This window comes from Benincasa hispida, chromosome 10 (genome assembly GCF_009727055.1).
Source record: "Benincasa hispida cultivar B227 chromosome 10, ASM972705v1, whole genome shotgun sequence".
NCBI lineage: Eukaryota > Viridiplantae > Streptophyta > Magnoliopsida > Cucurbitales > Cucurbitaceae > Benincasa > Benincasa hispida.
The window spans coordinates 61,827,891-61,847,148 of NC_052358.1; the positions used below are offsets into that span (position 1 = coordinate 61,827,891).

At 35.0% G+C, this 19,258-nt stretch overlaps 1 protein-coding gene across 1 annotated transcript; it reads right to left on the minus strand.

The window, feature by feature from the left end:
• Window positions 1-8,909: 8,909 nt before the first annotated feature.
• On the minus strand, window positions 8,910-18,433 carry LOC120088080 (golgin candidate 5). The gene is made up of 20 exons (XM_039045127.1): window positions 18,037-18,433; window positions 17,468-17,681; window positions 15,867-16,975; window positions 15,501-15,572; window positions 14,609-14,683; window positions 14,141-14,255; window positions 13,775-13,836; window positions 13,639-13,686; window positions 13,105-13,389; window positions 12,947-13,006; window positions 12,730-12,813; window positions 12,564-12,629; window positions 12,385-12,483; window positions 12,091-12,309; window positions 11,120-11,234; window positions 10,833-11,053; window positions 10,361-10,420; window positions 10,160-10,273; window positions 9,342-9,416; window positions 8,910-9,202 (listed from the first exon to the last, which is right to left on the minus strand). The coding sequence occupies exons 2-20, from the start codon at window positions 17,613-17,615 to the stop codon at window positions 9,167-9,169; spliced, it is 3,063 nt and encodes a 1,020-aa protein (XP_038901055.1). The 5' UTR covers window positions 17,616-17,681; window positions 18,037-18,433; the 3' UTR covers window positions 8,910-9,166.
• Window positions 18,434-19,258: the final 825 nt, after the last annotated feature.

Below are 19,258 nucleotides of genomic sequence, written 5' to 3' on the forward strand. Positions count from 1 at the left end.
CTAAACCCGTTTTCTAAAACCATTTTCCCTAAAATAGGGTTGGAGGTTGCAAGAGGCACTCGGTGTGCCATCGGCAGTCCGTATTTGAGTTGGCTGGCTTGTTCGTGGGCGGGAACAAGTGCCGCACAATCGCTAAGAGAAGCTTCCGAAAGAGCGATTGTGACACGGAGCTCTCGGTATCAATAGATATTGAAATTATAGATTGGGAATTTTATTGATTATCTGTAATTTGTAAATTCTTTTATTGCTCATTAATAAAATAATTCAAGTTGGTTCTCAAAGTGGATGTAGACCAAACTGGTCGAACCACTGTATATCTTGGTATTCTTTACTGCTCTCGATTTTTTTTCTGCTGATTGTTTGCATTCTGTTTGGTCATCTATGTTAAGTCCATAAACTCTTACAAGTGGTATCAGAGCACCAGTTGATCCAAGAAGGGTGTGTGGTAGTGTGTGCTGGCATATTCTTTGTTCAAGGATATTTTTGTTGGAATTAATTTGACAGATGGATTCGATGTCTACATGGTTCGAAGTTATTAAATTTGATGGAAAATATGACTTTGGGTTATGGAGGAAAATATGACTTTGGGTTATGGAGGAAAAATATTAGAGCTATTCTAGTACAACAAAAGGTAGCAAAAATCTTAGACGAAAATGACCTTCCACCAACAATATAGAAGCTGAAAAAAGGATATGGATGTGATGGCCTATTCGACGATAATTTTGTATTTGTCAGATGGGATGCTTAGGCTAGTAGATGAGGCCACTACTACAGCGGAGTTGTGGAAGAAATTGGAAAGTCTTTATTTGACTAAGTCCTTGCCAAATAAATTATATCTAAAAGAGAAATTTTTTGGATATAAGATGGACTCAAGTAAAGGCTTAGAAAAGAATTTAGATGAATTCCAGAAGATTTAGTTGATCTCAATAACATTGGTGAGAAAATGTCGGATGAAAATCAAGCAGTGGAAAACCAAAAAGTGTTTCCTATGTCATAAAGAAGGACACTTTAGAAAAAATTGCCCTTTGAATAAGAGCAAGGATGCATCAAGTAGCAAGCATGCAGGGGATTATAGTGCAACAAATGTTACTGATGGGTATGATTCAACAAAGGTTTTGATGGTTTTGATGATGTCCAACAGGGACATTCAGAATGCTTGGATTATGAATTTAGGGTGCACGTTTCACATGACTCCTACTCGAGATTTCTTGATTCACTTTTAGGAAAATGATAGGGGAACAATTTTGCTTGGTGATAATGGTGCTTATGATGTAAAAGGAATTGGGTCAGATCGAATTACAACACATGATGGAATGATCAGAATTTTTACAAATGTAAGGTATGTTCCAGAACTCAAACGAAATCTAATTTCTCTGGGCGAATTAGATAGAACAGGTTATTCCTATAAATCTGAGAATGGAGTTTTGAAGGTTATCAAGGGTTCTTTGGTTAAGGTAAAGGGGTCCTTGAGGAATGGTTTTTATGTGTTAGAGGGTACTGCAGTTTCAGGTAGTGTTGCTATTGCATCTGGAAAGAAACAGATAAGTCTATGTTATGGCATAACAGACTAGCTCATGTGAGTGAAAGAGGTCTTCAAGCTCTTTCACAACAAGGTTTGCTTAAAGGAGTTAAAGACATTGAATTCCCATTTTGTGAACATTGCATAATGGGAAAGTCTACCAGAGTGAAGTTTGGGAAAGGGAAGCATTTTACCAAAGGAATTTTGGATTATATTCATTTAGATTTGTGGGGTCCTATAAAGGTACTTTCTATAGGAGGTTCGAGATACTTTATGTCAATCATTGATGACTTTTCAAGAAAGGTGTGGATGTATCCACTAAAACAGAAGGATGTAGCTTTTGGAAAATTTCTTAAATGGAAAAAGCAGGTTGAAAACCAGATAGGCAAGAAGATAAAGTATCTGAGTACAGACAATGGTTTAGAATTTGTGAATCACAAATTTGATAAATTTTGCAAATCTGAGGGAATTACGAGGCATTTCACTGTTACGTACACTCCACAGCAGAATGGTTTAGCTGAGAGGTTCAACAGAACAATTATGGAGCGTACAAGATGTCTCTTGACAAATACTTCATTACCCTTGAAGTTTTGGGGGGAAGCTGCCCAAACAGCCTGTTATCCTATTAATAGAAGTCCATCTTTCTCTTTAGGCCTAAAGACTCCTCAGAAGATATGGACAAGAAAAGCTCGAAGCTTGGATCATCTCAGAGTGTTTGGATGTTCAGCTTATGCTCATGTTAAGGAAAGGAAGCTGAATAAGATAGCACTGAAATGTATGTTTATTGGCTATCCTTGGGGTGTTAAAGGATATAAACTTTGGTGCTTGGAAGAGGGCAAAAATAAATGTATTATCAGTAGAGATGTGACCTTTAATGAAACAGAGATGCCATTTCGTGTCAAAGAGCAGCAGAAACAGCAGTCAGTTGATTAGGTTGAGGCAGAGGTTAGAATTGATTCTAAAGCACGAACATCAGTTAGTTCAGGTGAATTCAGTGATCAGTCATCCAGTTCTGATAGTAGATAACCTCAATTGCAAAGAAATTTGATTGATGAGAGAGCTTTTGGTGAAGAAAGCTCAAGTAGCAGTGACCTACAGAACTATCAGCTTAATCGTGACAGGCCTCAGCGGGTGAGGCAGGCTCCTACGAGGTATGGTTATGCTGATTTAGTTGCTTATGCTCTTACTAGTGCAGCTGACAGTATTGAAGCAGAGCCTCTTACTTTTAAGGAGGCTATTGTATCTGATTCGAAGGAACAATGGAAGGATGCTATGGAAGCATAATTGTTCTCGTTGTAGAAGAATCAGATATGGTCATTGGTTCCAAAGCCTCCTAATCATAAACTCATTCAGTCAAAGTGGATTTATAAAATCAAACCAGGTATAAGAGGTGACAACAAGCCTAGGTATAAGGCTAGACTGGTAGTCAAGGGCTACACTCAAAAAGAGGAAGTTCACTTTCATCAGATTTTCTCTCCGGTGGTGAGGCATTCGTCCACTCAATTAATTTTATCTATTGTTGTTCACTTTTATATGTTTGTTGAACAGATGGACGTCACCACAGCTTTCCTTCATGGTGAATCAGAGGAAGTGATCTACATGGCTCAACTTAAGGGTTATGAGGTGAAAGGAAAGGAAGACATGGTTTGTCGTCTTTACAGGTCCATCTATGAACTGAAGCAATCGCCGAGACAGTGGTATATCAGGTTTGACACCTTTATTCTGAAGCAAGGGTTTCACAAGATCTCATATGATGCCTGCGTGTACTGGAAACTATCTCAGAAAGGTACATATACTTATCTACTTCTGTATGTAGATGATATGATTCTGATATCTAAGGATTATTTTGAAATCTGTGATCTCAAGAAACGGTTGAGTAGTGAATTTGAGATAAAATATTTAGGTGAACTGAAAAGGATCCTAGGCATGGATGTGAAAAGAGATAAGGAGAAAGGTTTGTTAACCATTTCGCAAGAGAGTTATGTGCATAAACTGCTTGAAAAGTAAAATATGTCTGGTTGTAAGGCAGTTTCGACACCCTTAGCATCTCATTTTAGGCTTTCTTCGTCTCAGTATTCTGTTACTGAACAAGAAAGGTTAGAGATTGCTAATATTCCCTATTGTACTGTTGTTGGAAGTATTATGTATTTGATGATTTATACTAGGCCTGACTTTGGATATGCTATGAGTATGATTAGTAGGTTTATGTCAAATCCTGGGAAGGAGCATTGAAATGCAGTTAAATGGGTGCTTCGATATTTGAAAGGTAATGTCAATGTATCATTGTATTTTAGTAGGGATTGTGATAAAATCGCTTCACAAATGCAGATTACGCTGCAGACCTTGACAAAAGAAGGTCTCTATCAGGTCATATTTTTCGTTTGTTTGGTAATGTGGTCAATTGGAAGGTTGCTCTACAGTCAGTTGTTGCTTTGTCTACTACTGAGTCAGAGTATATGTCAGTAGGTGAAACTGTGAAAGAGGCAGTGTAGTTGAAAATGATAGTTAGTGAGTTGTTGTCGCAGGAGTTCATTCCTATCATCCATTATAATAGCCAGAGTGCTATTCATCTTATGAAGAATCCATCTCATCACGAACGGTCTAAGCATATCAATGTCAAATTTCATTTTATCAGAAAATTTGTGGCCCAGAAAGATGTTGAACTGGTTCACTTAAATATTCTTGTTATGAGAGAGATTTGTAGAAAATAACAAGGTGTTTAAGTGGGTTTTTGGGTTTTTGGTGAATTTAAAAGCCCAATGGTATTCTGGTAATTATGGGCTGTGGCAATTTTATAATTATTCCATCTTCTCCAAAATTAGGGCCAATTTCGTGTGTCTCTTGGCTGATAAAAGAGAGCAGCCGGCCTGGAGCATTCGAGCAGTAGCCGGCTGAACTAAAAAGGCCGAGGAGCAGCCGCCTGGGAGATAGGACACGCGCGGCCGCCTTGAAGAAAGTAGGCAGCCGTCTGAGGGAGCGCCACAGTCGTCTGGTCCGAAGTTGAGGAGCCGTGAGCGTGGGTTTGCCGGTTCGGGTGCCGCGGCGTGAGCGTGGTGACGGGTAGGTGATCGGACCGATCTGGGGGGTCCAATTCCACGTTAGTGTTCGGTGGGTTCCAGTTTCAGCGTGGGTACGCCAGTGTTGGGTTTGCTGCAGATCTGGGTTTGGTGGTTTACCTGTAGAAGCAGGCAGCACACTGTTTTAAGCTGTTTTGCAGCAGGTTGTTCTCAACTTTCAGAGGCAATCTCAATATCAATTGATATTGAAATTACAGATGATTTCGTTTATTGTAAATTCCTTTATTGCTCATTGATAAAATAATTCAAGTTGGTTAAGTGGATGTAGACCAAACTGGTCGAACCACTGTAGTTTTTTTTTTTTTTTGTTAGGTTCATAAACTCTCACATTGTGGAAAGCTGCATACATGACCAATGCTAGCTTTTGACTAACCTTACCGATGTTTCTCTACTCGTTTTTGTTTTTACATGGTATATAGTACTATGTTTTAATTAAACATTTATATTTAGAAGTTATGAGCTCTAATTTTATGTTATATTTAAACATTTTTGTTTTAATTAAAAATTTTAATATAAATGTTTGAGAGAAGTTAATTAAACATTTATATTTAGAAGTTACGAAGATCCATCTTCAGAGTTTGGGAGAAGTTATGAAGACCAAAGCTCTCTAGCTCTCAAGCTTAAAGACTAGAAGATTGGACCTCCAAAGGTCGATCCAAGATGACCAACAAGCTAGAAGCTCGTAAAAGTCGATAAACAAGCTAGAGATAGGTCCAAACTAATCAATAAGATCAACAAGTCCACAGTCGATCCTTCAAGAAGATCATCAAACTCAAAGGTCGATCATCCGAGAAGATCAACAAGCATAAGGATTAAAATTTACTTTTCGAGAGAAAGCATCAAAAGATTATGTATTAAGGATTGTATTCACTATATTGAAGAAATAAATATGAATACAAAGTTCAAATTCAACAAATTAATTTTTTTCAGAAATCTAGTGCAAACAGATTACCTTTAGAATAGATGTAAAATTATCATTTGATCTCTGCATTTTGGAGTTTGTTCAAATTTAATTCTTGTACTTCAAATCTCAAATTTTAATCTTTGTACTTTCAATAAATCTTAATTTAGTCTCCTGAAACTAATTTTATCCGGATTTGCTCAATAATAACAATAATTACAATAAGTAAACACTTACTCGTTTGTCAAAAAGACATAATTTTGTTGAGATCAAACAAAGTGTATATCAAAACTTTAAAACGATATAATAATATAATAAGATGATAAGTGATAAAACGTGATAAAAATTACAATGAAAAATTTGGGTGAAATATACACTTTGTTTTATGAGAATATTTATAAAATAATGAATAAAAACTCAGTTGAAATTAAATATGTTAATAAGAATTAAAAATAATAATTAAAAAAAAAAAGGAAAATTATAATGGGTGTCAAAATAGTTTAGCTATTTGGCAACCATGGGAGTGAAGTTGTTGATTTTGCATATATAGCAAAAGATTCAAATTCTTATTTTTCATTTGTTTTCATATTCTAATTTTATCATTCTAACCAACGTAAGCAGTAATTCCTTATTTTTCTCCTCCACCATTCTCGCTTCTTCCATTCGCGAGCATTCTCCAGGCAACGTAATCGTTTTCTACGTTCGACGACGACAAAGCCTGCAATGGTGATATCCATGAAATTCGGTCGGAAACTTCTCCGGCGTTCACAATTTCTGGCTTCTCCTCTTCATCTTCATTTTCAACCGATTGATTGAAATGTGGTGTTGTTTTTGTTTTATTTTTGTTCTTTTTCTTCCGATTGGTTTTTTGTGAATAAAATCAGTTTCTCAATTGCTTTCAATCGCTGCCAAATGAAAGGCATTTGATGTGACAATTTTATTGTTTTTTTTATTATTTTTTTTTTTGTCAATTCAAATTTGTTGGGGGCAATTTTATTAAATTGGCTAATGGTGAAAGAGAATTTGGAGGCTAAAAACTATAATTCTATTTTTTTTTTCCTTTTTTAGAGCTTTGAGTATTAAAAAATATAAGCCAACAAAATCAGAGTTGAAGTTTTATTAAATTTTATTAAATTGGCTCAGTAAATGTACTGGTAATATATGTATGAGCAAGACAAAATTCTTTATAATCTATATTAAATAGATTTATCCCTAGATTTATTCATGCCGAATTTTAAGAATAAATAACATATCGGATTCTATTGAGATTGATAATAGCTTCAAGATGACGATAGCTTTAAGATAACCCTAATTAACAAAAACTCTGAATGTTTAAACCCTAATTAACTAGGAAGGCCATCAAATAAGAATCTGAGGGTAATTTGAAACTGCTTAATAATTGACAAAAGATGGAAGATAATGAGATGATTATCAGAAACTACTTAACAATTAACAAAAAAAATGTAAGGTCATTAGATAGCAATCAGTATTATTTGCAATCACTTAATAATCAATATTAAATAACAACGAGATAGCAAATCACTATCATTAGCAATCAGTATAAGATAGGAATCAGATAACAATCAGACAGTAATCAAACAATCAAATAGCAATCAATATCATTGACAATTAGATGGTAATCATATGACATTCAGATAATAATCAAATGATAATGAAATGCAGTTTCACATTTTTAACTGTGAAGACATTTTAGTCATTCGATAATGTCATGAGTGCAAGTAGCCCAAAAATTAATAAGAAAATGTGAAATTTAAAGAATTATTATAAACTAAAATTTAAATGAAGATATAAAAAACAAGATTGATTCATTTGGAATGAATTTGAACCAAATCAAATCGGATAAAAAACTTTCAATTCGAAATTCAAACTTGGCAAAAGATGTGCCACTTTTTTTCTACAAAATCCGTTCGATTGGACATTGATAACTAACGCTTACTCATTTACATTATATTTTTATTTAAAATTGATACATGCTATAGCAATTACACTATATTCATTATTGTTGTTGGCCAACCATATTAAAGGCAAATCCGATATTATACAAGTCGACCTCACATGAGTGGTACAGGTTTTATCAAAAATCTTATTATTTCTGCATTTGATGAACTAATGAATTTTGCTATTTTCTCCAATGTCTCTAATTTATTCAGCCCAATTCAATTTATAATTTTAACTTCAATTGGATCTCTAACCAAGTTAACGATAGGAGTACAGAATTAATCGTCAATCATAGTAATCAAATAACAAGAAAGAAGATACATAACATTTTTAGTTTTTCTCCAAATTTTAATTCGAAAGCACACTGAATTCTTAATTGGCCCCAAATCTAATAAAATTGGAATTGTCCCAAAAAATTTGATAAATAATGACGTGACAAGTTTTGATTAACTAAGATTTCTCCTCCAACATAAAGGTATTTGCAATATATGACATTATAGGATTTAATTTGACTAAATTTTCTTTTTATTTGAAAGTTCGACAATGAAAAACATATTATTAATTTCCTCGGTCTTAGATATATTTGGATTTTAAGTTTTATTTATCCCATCATTCTAGGTTTTAGTTGTTTTTATTTTTATTTTTGACAACGAGACAGATTGCTAAATTTAAACATTGATTTCAAAAAATATATTTTGTTTATAAATGTAGCTAAATGCAAAAAATGATTTTTTTTTAATTAAAATAATGGTCTAAAGTGTCCCATGGATTTAAACATAATTAAGAACATAGATTCAGATAAAATATAACTTAATCCTAAATTATTTACAAAATTAATACTATAAAAACAGAATAAATCTGAGAAAAAAGTCTAAATAATTATATATTTTTAAGCCTGAAAAATGCATGATGAATTCTTTTTAAATATAGAAAAATAAGTTATTTTATTTATAAATATAGTAAAATGTCATTGTCTATCGACAATAGAAAGTAATATTTTGCTACATTTAAAAATATATCTAATAATTTTTTCATTTAAAACAATTACGTTATGAAATTCACTTAAAAAAATAAAAGAAACACAAATGTTTTTTAATAAAAAGAAACACATGTTTTTAAAAAACAAGAAACTGAGTTTGATACCATGCTACTTTCCAAAAACCAAAAACGAAATAGATTATCAAACCATATCTTAGAAATCCGTTAAAACACTTTTTAACTATATTTATAATAGGAATTCATTAGACAACCTTGAAACCTCAACAATCAAACTTGTAATTTACAATCTTTACTAGAACAACAGTATTCATAGATCAAATTATTTCCCCAATTGGATTTTACTTGATCTGATTACGCAGCTTCATAAATCTAATATCTTGATTCCCCCATCAAAAGCTACAGTGAGGTTCCCATTTCCAAATCTCTCCCCTCGATTTGTTATTGAAGAATCAACTTTTGGTAAGGGCAAAATGGGAATCTTATTCAAGCTGTGAAACCATAACTCAATGCTGTAACAAGTACACTAAAAACGAAGGTATACTGTAAAATTACAATGCTGTTGGGAATTATGTAACACTTTCAAAAAGATCAGCTCTGTTTCAAGTATATACTGTTCAGTACATACACAAAATCTTAATACTACCCATCTCAATACCAATGGCCGAGTTTCAACGACTCGTATAGCGTTGTTGTGCTATACGAAGTTACTTCTCAGGCTGTACCCATTGATGAACTCATTATCTGAATCTGCAAGAGAGTGGAGAAAGATTAGGAACAATAAAGCCTTTTGTATTGCAAAATTGTAGTGAACTTAGAATTCGAGGACAAGGTTGTAGAACAGATCCTATTTAAGTAAAGTCATACAAAATTGTGGTGAACTAAATACCTTGTTCACAAGCAAGTTTACTTGTTCTCTGTACATCTCCTTCAAATCAACAATATCTGCACGAAGTTCCTCCAGCTGCACCAGCAATTAATTGTACTTAATTAGGTGTATGTCCTTGTATTGGAAAAAACTCGGTCGCTAGTGATGGATATTTAGTTCATTATGAAAACATTTCCACAACCAAATGCACTCTCCAACTAATGATGTGGTATTGATTCGCTAGAAAACTTAAAAAAGGTAGATATAAAATATCACAAAAACTTCACGAATAAAATCCAGTCCCAAATTCAAATTCAGAGACTGAATGCATATCTATACTCGGACATGTCTGGCCCTTCATTGTTTAATTCCGAAACAGATATCTAGCACCAAGTTTTGGCCAACCAGCTCACCTCTAGCAAACATAGCCAACACCGAGTTTTAAACCCTACGCGAATACAGTAACACTGCTCCTAAACAGCAGTAACAAGACAACTCCAATGAACCTTCAACGGCAAGTGAATTCCAGTCTCTTTTGGGAGCATTGGACATTTAGAAACTGATGCATAGATAGGGCCTCAATGGCCAAAAATTTTAGCCTTGCCTGGTTGATGCAATCTAATACTTTTGTTCATTTTAGTGATTCCACGCTCAGGTGGCTTGATGAAATTAACATGAATTTCAAACAACTTTTTTTAAAAAAATAATATTCTCAATCCAACTGAACATCTATCAATAACAATAGGATAATCTAATCTAAAAGGGGAGGAGAAAGCAGTGCGCTTTCACCAAATGTCCAATCCATTTAATCTTCCACATAGTAAGAGATTTGTTAGTACCTCCTCATCACGTTCTCCCATAAGCTCTAGTGCAGCAGAGTGCCTTCTTCTTAGCGCTTCAAGTTCTGCACGTATGCCTGGTAACATACTGGCCTCTGCCCTTAACTTCTCACTCTGTGCATCAAAAGAATTAATACACACGTCAAGTCACATCAAGCTCATTGGCATAAAGAGAATATCGTGTAATGGGTCAATACCAACCTGTGAGGTTAACTTCACTAGCTCCTCAGCAAGAGAGTCACGGATAGATTCTATTGATTTCTGGTTTAAAGAAAAAGAACCAAGCAAACAAATGAAAATAGAGCTAAAGTTTGAACTATTGGAAGAGGGTGTTCTTAATATTTATAAAACCCCTTCCCAAGAAAGGAGCATGAAATGCACTAAACTCTAATCTTTACTACCCCAGGTCCACAACACTACCTAATTAGAATTTAGAATACTGGATAAAATACACCTGAACTTCAATTTGCAACAATTTATTCCCTACAAATTAGAAGTTATAACAATTTAAACCTGATCATGTAAAATCATGTTAAGATTTAATGAGATTCCTAAAATATACAGACCAGTAAACTATTTGAAGACCAAACCTACCAGAACTAAGTCATTTCCTATAAATTAAAAGTTGTGACATGTATGAATTGAAGTGTTCCAAGGTATTAAAATGACAAACCAATCGGGAGATATAAGATGCAAGTTCTCCTTCCTTCTGACGAAGAGCAGCCTCAAAAGAACTAGAAGTCATGCTCTTCATATAGTATGGACTCATGCCTACTTCCCCAGTGATTTTCCTATCAGATAAACTTTCAGATGACCCTAAAGACGCTTGAAGAAAATAGCTTTCCTCTATGCTTCCTAGGCTACTGGAACTTGAGAGCTTACGTGCCAAGTCACCTGCATGCATAACAGTATAAGGCAATACACCCTGAAAAAAAATGTCATCGAAGCAAAGAACCATACCATTTTCAAAAGTTGAATTATGGCTTTTTATGGGACTATGATCAGCCACGGCAGCAGAGTGGAGATGAGCTTTCCTCTCCAAATCCAATCTGGCACTTCTCTCCTTTTCAATCTCCTATCAGAGATCAAATGAAAGCAAAATTTTCAAGCCTTGAATAAAACAATCATATGCTGTAACAGACAATTTATGTAGAAGCTGAGTGGTAATTAAACTCCCCCGCAACAGCTGATAAAATGTCCCCCCTCCCAGCATAGCAAGTAAAATAGACAACTCTTAAGCAAACTTAACACCAGAAATTTGGTTTGAATTCTAGATATCTAGTAGGTCAGAGAAAGGACATGATTATATCAGTGACAACTAAAGTGTATGATACCCTAATCTGCAACAAGGACCTGGCATCTTCTATTTGATTACTTGAACTCCTTTCTAGAGATTAGTGGAAATGATTAACAGAAACATATTTTACTGGAAAAAAACTGAAAATAGGTAAAACCACATGAAAACATAGGCAAACACATGGCACAAACCCCACGAATAAAAAATATTAACTAAAATGGGGAAAAAAAATTTCCATGTAAACAATTTTCAACATTTAACAAATGTGAGATATGTTAAAAGATAAACCAAAATATCATGGTGAAAGTTGTTTTGCTTTTGGGGTGGAGGCCTATGTCAATAAATGGTTTATTTCTTATCCAAGAAGTGTCTTAGTTTATCTAGGTGTCCAAGAGTGTCAATATTTACATATAACATTTTCTTTCAAAACAACAATGCATATTGGTGCGTCCAGAGATATGGTGTGACATACAAGTCAGGCCAAACTATGTTCAAGTGCGTTGCACGTTGGATTTATGTCCAAGGTGTGTTCATATCCCAGATGTGCACTTAAGTTCCTATGGAAACGTCCATTAATAGACGAGTCTGTACTTCATAGGTTAAAGGAGTTACAAGTTCGTATAAGAACCAATACCTGCTGCAGCAGCTCCCTATGCCTCAGAGACTCTTGCAACTCTTCCTTGTGTTTCCTTCTAATATCCCTGATTTCTTCCTCAAGTTGGCTTGCACGACCCTCTTGAGTGTCAGCTTCCTCTTTTGCTGCAAGATATTCCTGCCTGATTTCAGCTGCTCGCTGTCTCTCCTTTTCAAGGGTTTTGCTTAATTGAGTCTGTTCTGCTCTAAGGCATGAAACCTAAATACAATTCTGATGTAAGGTAATATTTGAAAGGTCAAGGTGAAAGATGAAATGATCATTAACAATAAGAACCTGCGCCTCAAGAACATTAATCCTAGATAAGGTTTGGGACAAGCGTTCATTTATAGATCGCTCTCTTTCTTCAGCAGCAGCAGCTTTGGCTTCTGCTTCCTGTGCATTCAATAAAAATTCAGTAGACATGTATATATGCTGCACAAACAGTACATAGCCCAGAATAAATCCAAAGCAACCTGAAGCCTGGAGTTAAGAGTTCTTTCAACAGCAGCCCACGCTTCTGCCCTTCTAGCAGTTGTTTCCTGTTATCATGACAAGAGATTAAGAATGAAGTCCACTAGCCTGACTTGGACGTATAGAGAAAAACATAAGATCTCCAAATACATTCTAAGATGTACTAGCCTGCATTGCTTCAATCTGCCTCAAAAGAGGCCTTGTAGACTCGGGGACTTGAGTGATCAACTCCTCACAGCGCCGCTCACTTGCCTGTAAAAGAATGACCACCAAGATATAAATAAAGTAAGGTCACAAGATTATTTCCAACATTTTCCCTTTATCTTTTCCAGAAGCCAAGTCCAGAGAAGTCAGAACTAGCACTGAAATAGGAAGTGCCACATACTTGGTAACGCTTTTGAAGGTCCTCGATGTCCCTACGAAGCATATCTTCTCTAAAGACAGCCTGCAGAGAAGTTAATGATAAGTCATCTGACTCTGCAATTTCTTAATAAGCTCATTTTCCTACAATGAAAACTTTTTAGAGGAACAAAAAAACAAAACCTGCTGCTCCTTTCTACTTAAAGTTTGTCTCAATTCTTCAAGTGTCTGAACTAGCATTGTTTCACGTTCCTCAGCCTCCCTAAGACGACATTCTAGCTCAGTTTTCGCTTCACTGTTTGCACGTGCCTCTGCTAGTGCTTCAGCCTCCTTAGCAGCAGTTAAGGCAGTTGTATAGTACTCTTTCTGTGCTGCTAGTTCTGTTTGGTGCTTTTCTATTGTTTCTTGCAGCAACTTCTCTGTAGCAGTTTTGTCCCTCTTGATGCTATCTACTTTGTTTTCTTCCACCTGTAATCAAAGGATAAGATGCAAGAGAAATGACTTTTTTTCAAATGATAGGTGCAACAAACCATAAATTCTGCAAAGATAAAAATCCAAATGGAACTTTCTGTTCCTCCACCATAACTAATGAAAAATATTCTAAAAACATACTAAAGAAATCTGATAGTGCAGGCCCAAAGACATTTTTAACATCATTCGTCAGCCAATGAAATCTAATTCAATGTTTATCTTTAAGGAACCTGACAATTCAGTTACCTGAAGCTTGGTAATTAATCCCTTCTTCTCTTCTTCAAGCTCTCTGATCTAGCCTCCAGAAACCAATTAAATTAATATTCATCTGAGTAATATAATTTGTTTCCAAAAAACTCAGTGAAAGTGAACCAAAGCATACCTGGGCCCTTAATTTCCTGATCTGAGATTCTTGAGCAGCCTGCTTCTTTGAAAGCTCCTCGCCTGGTTGGTAGACAAATATCTTACATGGTTAGTCACATAGAAAGATAAACTTCCTACTTAGACACTCTTACATGCATTATCCTATTAGGTATAAATATTTCAAATCAAAATGACCGAGGCTGAGAGAATGCAACATTCAGACAGCGGACATCTTATTCCCTAACAATCCACCCAATTAGAAAAGCAACAATACATTTTTATTTCAAAGAAAATTTTTTGGTTTAAGAAAAATTTCATTTCTGCAGAAATTGGAAGAAATAAAATACCACTAGGCATACATGAGATCTACTACGAATTTCCTCACCTTCTGCCATAACTTGATTAATTATTTCATCTTTTTCCTTCAAAAGAGCAGCCACGTCACTTTTTCTACTTTGCTCCCTCCTAAGTGTATCCCTCTCCTTAGTAAGAGCATATACCTGCAATGTTAGGATACAAAAGCTTTCGATATCACTCAAGAGAAATAAAATAAAAATATAATTCACACTCATTCACTTCATTTTCTTAAACAGTTGCTAAATTTCACCTAGAAAGTGATTTAAGTAAATCAACATGTACCAACTACCAAAACTCCATTTATGCTTGGTAGAACTCTGAACTTATGGTCGATGCCATCAATTGGAGTTCAAACTTCATAAATCAGGCCCATTTGAAAGAAATGTGTAAGGATGATGAAAACAAAAAGCTTTTAAAAATCTCAAACTGTAGTAAGATGAAGAGCAAATTTCATGCAGAAGATGTTGGAAAAGTAATATGAAAAGAAAAGAAAAACCTTCTTTTCAAGAGTTGAGACTCTCTGATGGTATTCCTCTCGCAATGATTCAATTTCTGTATCACTTGATTTTTTCTGTATCATTAATGAGGAACGTCAGTAACAGATATTTCATCATCTCCTCTGTACACAGGGGCAGAGATGAAGGGAAAATTAGTTTGTACCGTGTAAAATATGTTAAACATTTGTACAGTACCTCTTACAGTTGGTAATTGAGTGATGAGATGACAACATATTGGCAAAAGAATATTCTCAAGTGAAGAAAATAGGCCCAACCAAGGTTTAATAATAAAATTCAGATGAGTTTGTTTAAGGGAGAAACTTGAAGTGGCAGGAACTAACATGCAGGAAAACAGGTCAATTAATGCATAAATGTAACAACCCAACCACCCCCCCCCCAAAAAAAAAAAAAAAAAAAAAAAGAAGAAAAGAAATAGAAGAAATTTGAAAAAAAAATTGTAATATGCCTCCAATATATTCAATTGTTGAGAGAGTTTTTCTATCCACGGTTTCAAAAGGGAAAAAATATGTAATGATATAGGAATATTTGTAAATTAATTATAGAGACAAGTTCTAGTTTATAGTTAGCAGTTGGTTAGTTTGTTAGCCGGTTAGTTTACTTGTTAGTTCGTTATGCGTTTTTGACCACCCCCTCCCCCCCAAGATTTTCCTATAAATAAAGATCTTCCTTTTGGTTTACACCATAGTGAGAACATGATTTGATATGTCAAAGTAGTGGAAGGAAGGCAAGGCAGAAAATAATCAGAATTAAGATTGTGTTAAGTACAATTTTATATGGGTCCTTCCTCTATCAACCACCACCACTACCCACTCAAAGAAGGATGAAAAATTAACATCTTGATTGCTTGATATGAAAATATAAACAAAATACCTTTAATTCCTCAATCACAGTATTCAAATGCTCATTTTCATTCATCAATTTCGCAATTTCGTCTGCCTTTGCCTGCAAGAAGTCAGAATATAACTTTACAAGAGAGAGGAATATAAGGGAAGAAACATTCAAAATTACTTCTACGGTGAGTGCCCCACACAATCTAATCTCTACTTATTTATTGCTCACTGCTCAGTCAAATCTAGTCATTTTTCAATAGCAAGAATAACCATGGAAAAAACTTTAGGCTCAATAAGAATCTTTTTTGAGAACCATGAAGGGATGGGGGAATTCAAATCTCAGACCTCTTGGTCGAGAGTATCTTTACCTACAAGGTTGTAGGTAATGTTATGCCACATCAAGTACCTGAGCTTGTCTTGCTGCACCTTGCAATGCTGTTTCCATCATTTTCATCTCACTCTTCACCTTCTCTAGTTCATGCATAGAATCTAAATGAATAGGTATATTTGCCTCTGAACTCAAACCTCCCTCTTTAGTTTCTTTCTCACTATCTTTGGGGTGCTGTCCCGTTTCATTTGCCTTGATCATTGTATCACTTTCATGAGAATCTGAACTAGAAATTCGCTGAGAAGCCTCATCAAAAAAAGGGGCATTGGACAATTCACTTGCAGAAACTTCACGAGGACCTTCTTTTACCTCAGTGCTACCAGAATGTACGCTAGAAGTTTCACTACCACCTTCACCCTGATTATCATCAAATGCCTCAGCTTCCATATGTGGAATTGTTTTTAAGGCCTCCTTTTCTTCTGTTTCTAATTTATCAGTACTCTCTACCTCAACCATTGGTTCATTTACCCTATCTGCTAGCAATATTTGTTCAATACTTCTGCTATGCACATCAAAAGAACTCTGAGATTCAACCAACAGCTCATTACTTCCTTCATCTTGATATACATCAGTTGCTCCTGACTTGATATCTATCTCTGGATGTTCGGAAGTTTCCACTTCTGAAAACTCTTTCTGCTGCAGATTGTGAACGGAATCTGAGGTTTCAGCAATCCGTTCAGGACTTTCAACAGACATTCTTGGTGATTCACGATTGGCTTCAACAGAAGAATCTGATACTTCATAATTTTGGACAGAAGATCCAAGAACTTCAATAGGCATGACTGGTGATTCAGACTCTGCTTCTCCTTGGCTTTCCTTTTGTACGTCTGGCCTTTCATCATCTTTTTCTGTGGGCACTTCAACATATTTTCCACCAGTTGGTTCCTTTGAAGAAGAAGAAACTGACTGCTCAGTTTCAATGTCTTCCTTTTCATTCAAATCAGATTGAAGCTGTGAAGAGTCCTGTTTCTCTGATGCCTCCGCAACTTCAAGGGGCCTTGGTGAAGATTGTGATTCACTTGAGGAATCATCTACAACACTTTCATCAGTTTTAGGCTGCCCAATTAATGCCCTGACTGGATCGAAGAGTGCTTTCCCTTCAGTAGCTGATTGCCAGAATCCAGGAGCTACAAGCATATGAAGAGAACATGAAAAACAACTGGCTAAAAAGAACGGGCAATGTTTGTAAAGACATTAACTAATTCCTGAGTCCAAGGATCGTGGATTAATGATGGAAGTGCAAGAACAACAAGGAACACACACCCACAAAATAAAACTAACTTGGCTTTATGGCAGTTAGATTTATCAGCCAACTTTTCTAATTTGTCCCTTTTGTGGTTTATTCCAAGCAAAATAGTGGCTCCACTAGCACTAGCAGATCAATAGGAAAGAGCATATTGTACACAACTTCACATGAAAAAGAATTTTGAATGAAACTATCTTTGATATTCATTCATCACTAAAATTTAACCACATTAACCATTCCATAATAATCTGTCTAAGCAGAAAAATCCGTTTTCTGCATCGTTTGAGCTTTTGTTCGGATTACATATTATACAAAAAAATGTTCATCAAAATACCGAATGGTAATTGTAACATAACATAGAGTGTATCATTACCATCACTACTGGATTCCGACTTCTCTTCAAACCCAAGAGCAGAGTCAAAATTCTTCTCGATATTCTTCACGCTCTCCTGGAGCTTATTTACCGCACCAGCAATATCCGCAAAGTTACTCAAAGAAACCCTCCCACTAAACCACGCCATTCAAGATCACACGATAGATCCACAATTCAATCAACTAATGCTAGCGCATGAAGTCCCCAGCTAATACTGAAAAAGAAATAACGAGAAAGAATTCAATTAACTAGAAAAGCTTCTTGAGTATAAAAGATAAAGAGTAACTACGAAATCAACCAAATTTAGCAGGTAACACTTATTTGACAATTAGCAAATATGAAACGTGGGTGGAGGGCTTCCCCAGTGAGCTTCAACGTCATCGAATGCAACAAATAATTAATACATTTCCTTCACACCAATGATGACATAATGCAAGAAACGAAAATTTGATACAAGAAAAGAGATGTTGCAAGATCCACATAGAAATGGATCAGAATAGAAGTGGGCAATTGGAAGAGGAGGAATGGGATGAAATAAGTTAGCATCCGAAGACAAAGCTTATAAGAACCTCGTCATCGACCGCGGAAAAGGATCCAATTGAGTTTTGATAGAAGGAATGAATGTCACAGGATCCCGGAATCACATCATGGATTTTCTCAATTAAGCTGCAGAAAACTTCGGTAGACAATTGGCTTTGAATTCGAAATCTAGCATGAAGAACGATCGCGACGGTGCGCAATTTTGAAACAGGAAGTTTGGCGTTGGTTGCGTCACACCGAGGGTATCTTCAGATACGCAGATCTGGTTCAGCGCCACCGTCGTCGTACGTTACTCGCCGGAAAAGAGGGTGTCGCGCCGCCAGGTGGTTGCCTTCGGGTTAACGTTAGAGAGCTGGGAGAGGAAGAAATGGCGAAAGAAGGTGAAAGAAAGAGAAGGGAAAGGGAAAGGGAAAACAGAAGAATAAAAGAGATTTTTGGACTCAATATTTAATTTAAATTTAAAAATAATCATAATAATAACAATAAATTAAAAAAAAAGTTTACACATTTGATGGATGATTTTGTTATCAAAATGAGGAGCGCAGCCAGAATACGGAAATAAAAAATATAATATAATAATAATAAATAAATAAAAACTAAAATTATAAAATAAAATAATAAAATCATAAAATTGGATAACATGAAAATTAGTAGAAGTGGAATTTTCCCATTTTAAAATCCACCAAATCTCACACTAGCAAAATGGCAAGTAGAATGTGGACTTACATGTACATCAAGCAAGGCACGTGGATAACATGAATGGTGACACATGGCATTTGGGACAATAAATAATGTGCATCTATTTTTTATTACAATATTCATAATAGTTTTTTTACATTTTTATAGTTAAGGTGAATCAATACTATCCATCATATTATAAAAATTCTTTTGGAAAACAAATTAATTTAGACTTAAACCTCTAAACTTATAATTTAATCAATTAAACTTCTAAATTTCTATAAATGAATTAATTTAGACTGAATTTTCTTTGAAAAACATCCATGCGTCTATTTTAGTTGTTCATTTTGTTTTTTTTTATTAAGACAATCATTCATTTCATTAATCTGATATTTGATGAATTCTAAAAATCTATAAAGAATAGATGCATGAATGACTTTGAAATATAGTCTTAGTCAATTGTACAAATTGATTCATTATAACAAATTTTTAGTGATGATGCAGATTAAAACATATGTGAAAGATTTAGGTTTAATTTTATAAAATTATTAGTTTAAGGATCGTTTAAGGATC